The sequence below is a fragment of the Eretmochelys imbricata genome, chromosome 22 (assembly GCF_965152235.1).
Source record: "Eretmochelys imbricata isolate rEreImb1 chromosome 22, rEreImb1.hap1, whole genome shotgun sequence".
NCBI classification, from domain to species: Eukaryota; Metazoa; Chordata; order Testudines; family Cheloniidae; genus Eretmochelys; species Eretmochelys imbricata.
The window spans coordinates 20,005,617-20,019,292 of NC_135593.1; the positions used below are offsets into that span (position 1 = coordinate 20,005,617).

Here is a 13,676-nt window from a genome sequence, read left to right on the forward strand (position 1 = left end):
TTGTTTTTATTCCTGTAGCCAGACAGTAATGTTGAAGGCTCAGGCTGAGCCGGCGCATCTGGGTCAAAGCATCATCAGAGACAGTGGCAAACACACACCCCCACCCCCAGCCCCCAACAAACAGCAGCCAAAAATGTTCAGGGCAGAGTCTGATATTTGTAGGGTGGAGTTTATTTTGCTTTGAAATGTACAAAGAGCAACAGAAACGTTCTGCAGGCAGGCTTTGGTGAGAACATCATCAGATCTGGCCAACTAGATCAGAAGATACAAAACCAAAATGAAAGACACACTACCTGTAACAATGCCTTCATGAGTATATATTTATACAGAGATAGACCTACACTGTGTATTCTGTACAAACTCACTGGCAAATTGCAATCCAAGGACAATGTGTGCAGGAAATAAAAGGCAGAAACAAGGTCAGTAGTGAGATGTTTTCCAAAGTCAAAGATCTTTGGCCACAAAAGAGTCACTCTCTGGCCCAGGAGGAGCCTCTCGTCCCAAATTTGGAGCAGGCTCCGGTCCTAAGAGAACCTGCCATCCAGCTGGCTCTCCTCTGTGTGCCTTTTTAACTGGATGAGAGATTATGAGACTTGGGTGGTTGTGTGGCAGTGGAAGCCCCACAGAGATTGGGAAGCCACACAACAGTCTGGAGATAAATAGCGCATTCAGACTGTACACAACTGATGATAATGCATAGCAAGGCAGAGCACGGGGACAGAGGGAGGAAATGCAAAATCCCCGCTGGAAAGCCATGAGGGTTCAGAGCCAGGAAATGGACACAGGCTTTTAGGAGGTGGCTTCCCCACTGCAAATACATCTCTGTCCCTTCATTTCCTGGGTGCGACAGCATCTCCTGCAGCATGAATACAGCACCCGCTGTGGCCAAGTCTAGGCTCCAGAGATGGGGGTGCCAGGAACACTGGCGGAGGGCAAAGAGTTGAGGCCAAGGGCTATGTGGGTGGCACTGCAGAGCCCCCCTAGAGGAGCTCTGAGCTCCCTCCAGCCCCTGCCCCAGGGAAGCGTAGTGACCATGGGTCCCAATTTGTGCAGCAGCGGCCCCAGGGGGTTCCATGCATTGCTACCGCCCTGGCAGGGAGCAAGCGTGCATGATGGGGACTGGTAGCTAAAGGGGAATAAACTTGGGTGGGCAAGGAGAAGGGGCCCCTCAAATGAAAAGACAGGTCCCCCCATGGTCTGAGCTGGCAGGGGGAGAGCTCCTGGGCCAGTTCCTCACACTTGTGTCTAGCATCGCTAACAGCCTGGAGTTCTAATCTCCTGGTTCCATTGTTATCCTCAGACAACTGCTCCAACGCTGCCGTTCTCTAGCCCCTCTCATCGAGGGGTCCCAGGAGCTTCGCACACAATCAGGATGCAGCCCCCAACTACCCCTGTGAGGCAGGCCTCCTAATCCCCCTTTGAGATCCACGGTACCCGGGAGAGCGGCAGAGCCAAACACAGAGCCCAGGAGTTCTGGTCCCCCCCCAGCCCCTGCTCTAGCCCACATTACCTCCCGCCATCCAATGCACTTAGAATGGTGCACAGAAGGCTGGGACCCAGCCAGAGCCCCCTGTGAAAGTGAATCTGCCCATTCACAGCACCCATGCTATCCTGGCCAGTGGGTACGTAAGGTCTTTAATAAACAAACAGCCCCCCCAGCAAACTCCCCTAGCTGGGCTGGGCTGCTGTGGAGCCCCTGTGCACAGCGCAGGGAAGAGGAACAGGCTCCGTCCCAGCAAGCCGTAGAAATCCTGGGGGCTGAGACCGAGCACCCCCCACTTGCAGAAGTAGGCAGGGAAAGCAGAGCAGGGCAGGTTCCCAAGGGACCTGCAAGGATGCCGCCCTGCTGGGCTGACTGGCAGTGTATTGACTTGGCAGTAGCACATTGTCCTTTGCTCCTAAGGAAGTTTGGAAGAGGCAGGTTTTACATCACATTGTTGCTCAAGGAAAGCAGAGGCCAGCCCCACCCTGGCCCCACTGTTGCCCCAGAAACCCTCCCAACAGCAGCCCACAGAGTCCCCCCGCCCCCACCCCACTCAGCAAGTTCAATTTTACAGGCATCAGCATGAGATTTTCCATCACAAGTACCCACCCCGGGAAATGTAACAAAGCCAGCAACTTTGGCTCAGCTGCCTGGGCCCAAATATGGACTCGGACACACATGGCTACACACTTCCACTACCATGCTGAGCAGGCCTTGCAGCAAGCCACTCCAAAGCAGCAGCGTTCAGCACCAGTGCATGGGCTGATGGGCATCATCTAGCTAGCAATGACTGGGGACAACACAGCCCCATAGCTACTGCAGCTCAGGGCCACCTCCCAGAAAGCCTCTGCTTCTCGCACTGTATCTCCCTGCAGGAGAAGGCAAGGCAAAGGCACAGTCCATGGCAGTGTGTTCAGGTGACATTAACAAGAGGAGTAAATGTGTCGACAGTGTGAGCCCCGCGTTCCCCGCTTCGCAGCAGGGAGTGGTGACTGGGCCCCACAGCCCCCGGGGAGGCAGGGCTGTTACCCCATTGTAACAGACAGGGAAGCTGAGGGAGAGAGAGGGGAAGTAACGCCTGACCCAGGGCTACAGAGGGCATCTGCCAGAGCCAGGGTTGCCATGCCGGAGTTCCAGGCTCCCTGGCCCATGCTCAGCCCATGCCAACCCCTGCAGAGTCCTCTCCACGCACTGACTGCAAACAAAATGGGTCAGTATTTCTGCCTGGGAAACATAAACCCAGAGCCCGACAGCATCGTTTCCAGTCCTTGCGCAGGCAGAGAATCAGGCCCTTGGGATCCGGCCCATGGAAAATCAGTTGCAGGCTCAGGGGCCGGCCCTGGAATGCTGGAAAGCCTGTGAAGGGCTGGTAACAAGCATGAACGCAGGCAAAGATACGGCTCCCCTCTTCTCCAAGGCCAAATGTTAACCCAGCTGCCCTGTGGACCCTGGCATGGTTGCCTTTCTCCCTCTACCAGAAACAGCCCCAGGCCAGCATGCTGCAGAGCCACTGTGCTCAGAAGGGTCTGCGCATAAAGAGACTTCACTGGGGCTCCAGGTAGTCAGGTCTGTATCCCTGGGGTAAGCCCCCTGTGGCCAGCTCTGGCACTCACAGCCTGAGGGACCCAAGCCAGGCCCTCCCCTGCCTATCACATGAATGTTTAAAACACGAACCCCCTGCCAGTGCACAGCCTGGGGACACTAGTCTCCAATCACACCCCTAGCGCAATCCCACTCCCTCCCTGGGGGCAGCCCAGACTCTCTGTTCACCTACCAGGGAAGCCAGGAGCAGGCTTACATTTGCAATTCGGGGGGAGGGAGAGGGAGAGGGAGAGCGGAGGAGAAGAAAATGGACATCCCCCCCCAGAGGTCCCTGTCTGTAATGCTTCCATGGCTCTGTTTAGCAGCGGAACGACCTCTCTGCAGGGGGCTTCTGCAGTTACTATATTCTTGGCAATGGCTCTTCGCCCACCAGCGCAGGGCACTGAAGGCAAGTCTTGCTCAGAATTCATTTCCTGGGGCACAAGAATCAGAGCTGGCATTTGCCCAGAGTTGCCCATTTGCTTCCAAGAGGTAGTTGCTGGCTAAAAGGAGGAGGCGGCAAGGAGTCTCTGGGGGACAGGACTGTCCCAATGCCAAGGCCTCATGGCAGTTAGCAAGAGGTGCCTGGGACCAGCCTGCAGTACCACATGCCGAACTGTCCCACGCCCACACTTCCCTGCTCTCCTTTACATGGCTTGGCCAGGATGGAGACGAGGCAACAAATTAGACTGTGTCAATCACCGCCAAGGATGAGAAAATAACCAGCTAGAAAACACAGGCGCCTCCACTGAATTGTCAACGTCCCATCCCCCTGCCCGACAGAGGCACCCACCACCCTCCCTCCCGACAGAGGTGCTACGCCCACCACCCCCAATCCCCCTGCCCAACATTGGTGCTACGCCCTCTGCCCCGTGTCCCTGCCCGACAGAGGCGCTGCACCCCCTGCCTTCCCGTAACGCTGGTGCCCTGTTAATGCCCATTACAAAGTTTGGATAGGAGCCGGCTGCCTTTGTGGATGGGAGCAGGTCAGAAGGGCCTGGGGAGGAGACTGGCCCGTGGTGATGGAGCTCAAGGGGTTCCAGGGAGATCGATCAGATTACTTGACATAGCAAAGGGTCCCCTGTGCTCGAGGCTCTGCCATGAATAGGAGGCACAGGAGAACCCTTTGGCCTTCATAGGAGTCTCCCCCCTGGCCAGCACACTAATGTCTCAGACCAGTGCCAGAGCCTAGGGCAGAAGGGCTTGCTGGACCCCCCTCCCCAGCTCCATTGCCCATCACGCTGAGAGGCTGCAGCCCTCTCTCCCTCGCCAAAGCCACTGCTCACTCCCCACCTGCACGGTTCTCCGGGGAGGTCCTGCCTCCCTCTCCCCTAGCTCCATCTCCCTCCCTCTCAGCCACAGCCTCTGGATTGCTCCAGCCCCCGCCCTGGGCAGCGCCCTGGCACTCAGGGCTCTTCCTGGCTCATAGGGAGAGGTGGGTGGGAGCAGGCGGCAGCCTGGTGCAGGAGACAGGTGCATTAGGCTCAGGTGATTCACCCACCTCCACCCAGCCCTAGCCCAGGCCAGGCGTGCAGCAGTCTTCTCCCCAGGCCCCACTGAAGCCTGGATTCCTGGGGGTCAGGGCTGGTTACGTAGATGAGGGATGCTCAGTAATTCTGGGGAGTCTGAAATCCGTGCTCTGGAGAAGCACACGAGGGGTCACACTGTACAGGGGGAAAGGAAAGGGGGCCATTACTTGGTGCCCTCCTCAGGGTTCCCTTCACCATCTGTCTTCCCTTCCTCCTCTGTTTTCTGGTCATCTGTGTTCAGTTTCTGCTGCTTTTTCCTCCGCACGCACTTGACGATTACCAGCACCAGGATCACCACGGCCAGGAAGCCCCCCACCGAGGCCCCCACGATAACAGCCACCGTGGAGTCGCGCTCTGGGGGCACTGCAGAGACAGAAAGGGGCAGATGAGGAGAGAGGCCGGGGGGACGAGGGAGTCTGAGCAGCAGGGAAACCAGGCAGCTCCTGCCAGCACCAATGGGACCACGTTGGCAAATCCAGGCCCTGCCCTACCTTATGTGGGGTCTGATGGGAGGAAACTTGTGCAGGGCCCCACACACAGACAGGCCATGGGTGGGAATCAGGGATGTGCTGAGAGGCATGGCCTGGAGCTGGGAGGAGCAAGCCCCTATGTAGCCACATTAATCACACGGGCCATGGCTGGCACTGCCCATGGCCTGTGAGGGGAGGGCACACTGGGACCAGCCCCACAGCCAGCTGATGCTAGGATGGGGGCGTTGGGTGGTTTCCTTGATTGGAGACCCTGAAGTAACTGTCTGAGGAGTGCATCAGCTGTAGCTCACGAAAGCTTAGGCTCAAATAAATTGGTTAGTCTCTAAGGTGCCACCAGTCCTCCTTTTCTTTTTGCGAATACAGACTAACACGGCTGCTACTCTGAAACCTGTCTGAGGAGGGACAGCGCTGGGGTTCACTTCCTGGCCACCCTGGGGACAGTCACCAGCCAAACGAGCCCGAGTCCCCACTGAAACTTCCCATCAGCCTGGCGAGCTGGAGCCACTGTGGGATGCGGGCTGGGACGGAGGGGCAGGGCAGCGTGGGGCAGGGCAGCTGCTTACACTGTGCCAGCTCTGGCCTCTGCTGTCTCCACCATTGTTCAATATAAAACAGCAGCCTCCTCCCCCCACCCCCCCAGCGGCCCTCTCCTGTCGAGCCGGGCCAAGGCCAGCTGCGCACCCACCTTCGGTGATGACCTTGAGGAAGATGCGGGCATGGCCCCGGTGCCTGTCAGGCAGGTTCATCACGTAGCAGTTGTAGGTGCCCTCGTCCTCCAGCTGCACCTGGTGGAGGGTGAAGGACACGTCGTTCTTGCTGGGGTTTCCGGTGAACTCCACCCTATTCCCGAAGCGATCCAGCCGCCAGTGCACAATCTTCATTCGGAACTGCAGGAACTGGGCAGAGACGGGGACAGGGCAGTGAGAACACAGGGGGTGCTACACCCATGCTGGTGCCCACAGAGCTCAGCTGGCCAGACCTGGGGGGCCAGTCAGAGACCACAGTACCTCTCCTCCTTTCCCCGAGGCACACGCCACACAGAGCATGGCTCCCCCGGCATCACTGGGATCACCCTGCCCTGGGACAATCACACAGCTCCCCCGAGAGCTACAGGGTCCTGGGCCTGCCAGCGGGAACAGGAGGGATTCCTTTGGTATCACGGGCTGAGAGTGGCCACCCTGGGTCAGGGCACTGGGAGCAAGGCTGCCAGCTGGGGCCAGGGCATTGGTCACTCATGGCTGTTTTCTGCCTGGGCTTTGCCTCAGCCATAGCAGGAAAGTTTAAGCAAACCAAGGGTCCAGCCAGCCACTCAGCACCTGGACAGAGTCCTTCATCTCTGCCCTCTTCTGCCTCGTTTCCAGCTAGTCCCTCCCACTCCCACTTACATGTGGCTGGGCTGAGCAGTGGCCACCTCCCGAGAAATGGGACATTCCCTCCAGACACAGAGGGCTTTAATATTCATACGGGAGTGGGATCTGGGTACCTGGATAGACCCAGTACTGGATCAGCAATCCCCGTCCTCCCACACCTCCCCCCACTCAGTGTGTCCCTCCTTCCCCTTTATCCCCCAGGAACGCGCTCAGGACCAAAGCCTGGGGCCTTGCTCTCTTTCTACTCAGTCCTTACTCAGGCCTGGATTACACTAGGAACTGACATCAGCATAGCCACGTCTCTAAGTGGTGTGAAAATCTCCACCCCTCCCCCCACGAGAGACGTAGCTACATCGACCTGACCCTGGTGTAGACAGCGCGAGGGCAACAGAAGAATTCTTCCATCAACCTGGCTGCTGCCTCTCAGGGAGAACACCTCCTGTCAGCGCAGACAGAATCTACACAGGACAGAGCTGCAGCGTTTTACCTGCAAAGTCACTGGAGCTTCCCCCGAGCACACACTGAGACATGGCCTCAGAGTGGGCCCCAGTCATCAGTGGGACCCACAAACAGGGTTGTGGGACTTGAATCTGTGTCGCCAGCTCTTGAAATTTTATAGCAAGCCAAGTGACGTTTGGGGTTTTCCTTAAAGCCCAGCTCCTGGAGTCGCCAGGGCAGGAGAATCTCAGCTTTCTTTCTCTTTTTTTAAGGCAGGAAGTTCCCAGCCCACCTGGTACAGAGAAAAGTTTGAAAACGAGACCCTGCCGGCTCCGAAAGCAGATGAGAGCCCCAAGTTAGTACTTTGGTAAATCTGATGATTTTAAGCCAATGTCATGATTTTGAGGGGCCTGGCTCGTGATGTTTGACGGTTCAGGGCTGGGCCCACAACCCCCTGCAGGAGGTACTTACCAGCTGCTCGCTGCACTTCTCACATCTCTGGTATGTCCAGTTCAGGGAGAACTGTTTGTTCTCCACTTTGTAGCAGGAGTTGAAGGTGCAGGGGAGACGCACGGATGTGCCATTCAAGGCACTGACGGTAGATTGTGCCGTGATCTCCATGCCCAGCCCACAGGGTGCTGGGCAGAAGACAGGAACGAAACAGGAGGGAGGAGAGGAAAGGAAGAAGTGAACAAACACTGAAAATTGCAAGCACTAAAGTCTGTCCCACCCCTTGGGTGCTGTGGGCCTGGCCTGCTGGCAGAACTGCCCGGGGGGCGGAGAGACCGGCAGGTACCCAGAACACACAGTCATAGGAAAAGGGGCTTTTCCAAGGGACGCTAATCAGCCCATAGCGTTGCACTGACCTCTCAGCTCTCCCCTCGCCAGTGGCAGGGTAATAACGGACCCGATGACGCGGACACAAAGGACAGACACAGCTTGATCCCAGACTGGCCTGTCTGCCCCATAGGGAGAGCTGACCTGAAAGGACCTGCCTTAGTCCTTGGCTAGAGAGAGGCTGTGTGTATGGGATAGTGGGATAACCCACCTACATGGGATTTGAATCCAAGCCTCTTGCCTGGTTTAGCAACCTGTCTCAGCCCCATGCGCCACTGCCCTGCTGCCCCCCAACTGCACTGCAGGCGTTGTGATCTCTCCTGGCCCTTCCCCACTCAGCACTGACTTCAGATGAACTCTTTTCACGGCCACTTAAATCAGGTTTGTGATGCAGAGGCCTGAATGAGCTATGCAGAGGCCTGGATGCAGCATCAGTTATGCAGGGCTCAGTGCCACATCTGCTGGGGAAATTTATGGCTACGCTCATCAGATTTCATTCCAGGCAGGACGCACTGGACGAGTGACCAGCCCTGCCAGCGCTGGCCTCTGGGGGCTGTGGGGAAAATGCAGATTCACTTCATTTCCCCCCTTAGCTGGTGTTTGAGCAACACTCTCAGGCTGGCAGTAAAGAGGCCGAGCTGCCAGATGTTCCTGCAGGCAAAGAGGGGACAGAGCTGGTTTCTGCCATGGAGCCCACGCTGCAGTGCAGAAATGGAGAGATTAACACACACAGCTCAGGGGGCAGAAAACTAGCCCTGGGGCAGCATGGCATGGAGCTCCCTCTGCCTCCCGCTCCCTACACCCCCCCTCTCCCTGCGCCCCCCCACCCCATCGCCTTGCCAAGCCCCACCCTGGCTCCCACCCACTCTGTTGGCCAAATCCAGGACTGGGGAGAGCAGAGACCACAGTGGCTCATGCTGCTCACAGCAGGGCCAGATCTGCGTGTCTCCCCTCTGCTCACTCACTCCTCCTTTCTGACTCTCCCTGCCCGTCCTGCTCTAAGGCTCCCCCTGCCAGGCCTGTAAGGGCAGGATCCCCACTGAATTCCACAGAACGCCTGCAGGTCCAAGGCTGTGCTGGGAGCAACCAGGGGCTGATGCCATCTGATGGCTCTGGGACCAGGTGGATCCCCCTCTCTCTGCTCTCAGCTCTGGTTGGGGAGTGAGCCCGGCTATGCTGTGGGGCAGAGCCCAGCTGGCAGCGTTCCCACCAGGATAAGCTACATGAACACTGAGAAGTTAAGCAGAGGGTAAGAGGCTGCAGGAAAGGGGCCAAGGAGCTAAAATGTGGGGGAGGGCATGGGCCTTTGCCACTGGGCAGCACACCCCAGTGCAGTGCGCAATGGGCGGGGTTTGGTGTAATGAGCAGGTGGGTTGTGGTTCAGCATCTGGGTCACAGAAACACACCCCCAACCCACTTAGCAGAGGCCCAGGGCTGAACGGGCCACCAGGCTCAAGCTCCCCTTCCCGACTGCAGAAGAGACCTGCTCTATGGAGACTGACATGCAAGCACGGCCGAGCCAGCACCAGATTCATATGCCCCCCCCCACCCCCCGCATTTGCAATGCTTGAGGCAGCCGGATCAGCACTCCATCACAGCTGGGGAGTTGGAGACCCTGTGCAAGAAGAAGCAGGGGCCCCTTCCCCCAGGACATAGCCCCAGCAGGAGGGTCTGACTCACGGCATTTCTGGCTGGTGCAGGACAGGAGCCGCTCAGCACCTGCAGCTTCAGGCTTTTGCCAGGCGTGTCTGCCAAGGCGCCTTGGCCCGCCAAGGCGCCTTGGCCCCCCTGGGCTGTGCTCAGCAGGGGGGTGCCCAGCTCAGCCACACAAAAAGCTGGGTTTCTGCAGCCTCCCCCATCAACACCCCCCACGGGCTGCCACGGCCCACAGGGCTGGGGGCCCCACCTGACCTCACACGGGGCCAGGGCAGCATCACTAAGAGTCGTCTTTGGAACCCAGAAACAGGCCAGGGTTCATGGAAGCGGGCTGCATGTGGGTAGCAGACAGCTGGCTTGCCTAGGCTGAGCAGGGCCTTTCTGACAATGCGGGACCATCCCGGCTTCGACTGCTGTGCTAAACGTTGCTGTCGCTGAACTCTCACAATGACACCGTGTGGCAGGAACTTGCTGACCGAGATACTGTTGTAGCTGAGCCAGCTAATTTGTTCCCTTCCAGTTAGTTTCTGGTGCTGGGGGGAGAGGCGGGCGCACAGCTGGGTTTTGCAGCAGTGGCAGCTAGAAAACCTTTTGTCTTGTAAAATGAGCACATTTGATCACTATGAGATACCAAATCAGCAGCCCTGTAGCATCCTTCCAGGTTACTGCTCTGGGAAAGGTTGAGAAGCTCCTTCAAACGGAGTTTAGAAAAGCGAGATCCAAACCTGAGCCCTGGCACCTCAATCCCACATGTGAAGAGAAGACCTAGAGCTGACGGACTGCAGCGAAAGGGAGATCTGAAAGAGCTGAGCGCCATGGGGCGGGCAGTCTCCTCTGAGCCAGTGCCTTTGGAAATGGTTCCTGCTTCTGCAGATGGCGCTTTTAAAGATTTAAAGGTGCCGTATGCAAAAATTGAAGCCATAGCAGTTCCGTAGCTAAATACCCTACAGCACACACCACGTACAAACCCAGCCCGGGCCAGTCCAAGTCAGGGCTTCTGCGACAAGCCGTGCTGCCAGAGAGATGCTCAGAGAACACCATGGTGAGTGCTGGGGAAAGCCAGCCCGGGCAGGAAATATGCCCTGGGGAGTGATTCCTGCTGGCTGATTGCCAGGCTGTGGGAAGAGCCTCAGCCCAGCCTCTTGGAGAGAGGGAGGGAGGAAAGAATCCCTCGCACGAGGCCCAGGGGATCCATGTTGACTGGGAGGGGGAAGCTGGAGATGGTAAGTACAGCACCTGAGCACAGAGCATCCTGCACTGCTCCAGCTACTCCAGCAGCCACTCCAGCAGTTGTCAGACAGGCATCTTCCCAACTCAGCTCTACGGGGCGCCGTGAGCTGACCTGCCCAGGGGCTTGGGCAGTGTTGCAACGTGAGCTTAGGCCCAGTCAGAAAAAACCTTGCCAGGTGCATTCAGCGCTGTAGGCTCTGGCCAGGCCACGGCTGCAGACTCAGCACATGTGGGCCCAGTCTGACGCCCTAACCAGCCTGTGAACACCGTCACTCAGCGATGGGGATGAGAATCCTAAACTGAGACTGCCTTTCCCCGTCCGATAACTCTGAGGGCAACCTGCCCTGCTGGGACATGGAGCCCTGTCCCATGCTTTGCTCCACAGGTCTCTGGGCACGTCAGGCCACGGGGTTCTCAGAGGCACGACCTCCAGTGACCCCCCACCCCCAGGACCGGGGGGGAGAGAGGACACCATACCAAGTCTCCTTTGGGGCTCTCTCGGTGAAGTCAGCAGAGGGGGCTGTGACAGCCGCGCTAGTCACCTGGCTGAGGTCTGACAGCGTCACAGCTAAGGGCTCCTGGGAGAGGATACAGGGGACGACACACGTGGCACATTCAGCTCCTCAGTGTAAACGCTTGCATTCCTCCCCATGCACACATCAGAGCGTGGAACATAGGCTTCTTCCCCAGAGCTGGTGGGCACTGCCGGAAGCCCTGCTAATGCGGAGTCCATTGATTCCCTGCTGCTGATAGCTTTGGACTGCTTCCTTCCCGGATCTCCACACTGTCCCATATGCCCTGTCCCCTTACACCCCTTTCCCCCAGTCTTGGGAGGCGGCATTACACACAGCCTCTCCAAAGCAAACGACAGGCAGGATTCCTAGTCGTTGAAGATGGGGAGTTGCTGTCATTTTTCTCCTCCGTTTCCCAGTCTGTCTGAGAGCAACGCCCCTGCCCCCCAGAACTCTACTTATGTTTTAATCTGACAGTCTCCTGCTTGCAGGGAATCAATACAAACAAAAAGCTGCTGACACACATTCCTGGCTCCATGGCAGGGCAGAAAGGCAAGCAACGGAGACCAACAGCCCAGCACGCCACACACCCTGCTCCCCACCAGCATCCAACAAACTGAGGGCAGCCCCTCGAATGCATTGAAACACACACCACACACGTTAGACACTTTCTTCTCAATCTGCCGGATCCGAGCAAAGGAGCAGCAACCCCAGCATTCCACCTGCGCCGGACACTATCGCACCTGCAGCAGGCGTGCTTGGAGAGACTGCGGAAAGCTACACGGGCTAGCTTAGAGATGCAGACGCAAGCCTGGAGCCGACTTTGCAGACAGGTTCCTGTCTCATCTGTAACATCAACAAGAACTGCACCTTAGCCACGCTCTGTCCCCAGTTCCCACATCAGCAGCAGCCAGACCCGCCGTCCCTCACGCTCCCACCGCGGCCCTTCCCCAGGATTGTGCTGGGGGGTGATGAAGCTGCATTAATGAGGATGGTGCTCCCCAGCTGTGGGCTGCTGGGTCCCTGTCGGATGCCTGCATGCAAGATGTGCAGTAGAAACTTACCCAGAGAGACAAGCAAGCTGAGCCCAGTGAGGCACAAGGTGGGCCGGAGAACCCAAGGCTCCTTGCTCATTTTCAAGCACCTTTGTGTATGGCGAAGATTTTGGTGTTTGTTGTGGCTGGTTTTTGTTGCTGTTGTTTGGCTTTGTCTTTTTCAGGTGCACTGGGTTACTTCCAAGACACACATCATTTTAGAGCTGCTTTATTTCCCAACCTCCAATATGGCCGGCTGGAGGGGTGCTGCTATCAAAAAAAAAAAAAAAGGCAGTAAATTTTATGGTTGGTGGATTTCATCAAAGGACATGGGAGGGCCTCAAAATTTCCTCAGAAGCAAAGAAACATGCTCTCAGCTTCTCTCCTGCTCTGCACTCTGGGATGGGGTTTTGGTGCCTGATCCTGTTTAAAATTGCCACCTTATCAAAGAGCGGAGTGGGTTTCCTCTTGAGCCAGTTAGTGCCTGTGATGAGGGCAGGAAGGGCTGTATTATTGCAGACTGTTAGTCTCTCTTCACCTTCTGGACTAAGTAATACGCAGGGTTTATTTCTCCTACAGAGACTCCCGGGGTGCTCTGGGGACTATCACATGTTAGCAAAGCACATACCTGAGCGATGCAGCCTGTGTTCGGGCTCAGTTTAACCCCCAGCGGGCCTGCCCTCTATTCCTTATGTTGTGTGGGCTCTCAGTTACCTTCAGGTGTTATCTCGCAGCTTCCCAAGCCCTGCTTGGCTTCCCTACAGCAGAGAGTTACTTCCTGCCAGACCTCGTGCAGGTGTGTTGGGTTGGAGGCAGGAGAGCAGCAAGGGACTGATTGCCAATCACACTTTCCAGGGGAACCCCGCAGCTCTGGAATAACAGCTGCTTGGCAGTGGGGTGAGAAGAAGACCCTTGGTAGGGCAAACCTCTGACGGGCCTGGGTTTCCCTTCTTTGTTTTCCCACAAAAGTTTTGGCTAAAAGCTGGAGAAGGAAACGTGCTCTTTGCTGAGCCAGCGGCTCCCCTTCCCCATTATAAGGCTGTGACATCCAGGCCCTAGGCTGCAAACCACCAAATGAGCTCCCACCGTCATTACCATTTCCACACCCAGCTGCTAACTCCCTGGGCACTCCCGTCCCAGGAGCCAATAAACCACTAGACACGGGCCCTAGCAGCCAGCAAAGGCGATGCAGCCATCTCCGGAGCAGAGCCATGGGATGGGCTCTTACTAAGAGTGGGAGGCCCAGGGGAGTTTCCCTGGTGTGGGCAGAGGCAGGGGCAGGGGAAGCTTTCCTGGAAGAAAGTTGTGCGGCTAATGCAGTTCCCTTCGCTAAGGACTGGAGAGGAACTTGAGCGCCGCGATCGCCACCCACTGGCATGAAGACCTGCCAGGTAAATCTCTCACCGCCTAGTGGAGACTGAAGCACATGTGGAATTCAGCTCTCCCGCAGCCAGGACCCAGCCTGGGACTCAGAGCCCTGTTCTGCAGAGCGCTGGGGAAAACGCAGCCCGGCCA

General features: G+C 57.2%; 1 protein-coding gene across 1 annotated transcript; it reads right to left on the reverse strand.

Moving 5' to 3' along the window:
* Positions 1–4,756: 4,756 nt before the first annotated feature.
* SCN2B (sodium voltage-gated channel beta subunit 2) lies at positions 4,757–12,261 on the reverse strand. Its single transcript, XM_077839906.1, has 4 exons — positions 12,192–12,261; positions 7,364–7,530; positions 5,770–5,980; positions 4,757–4,956 (listed from the first exon to the last, which is right to left on the reverse strand). Exons 1-4 carry the CDS (start codon positions 12,259–12,261, stop codon positions 4,757–4,759), a joined length of 648 nt encoding a protein of 215 aa, XP_077696032.1.
* Between the last annotated feature and the right edge of the window lie 1,415 nt (positions 12,262–13,676).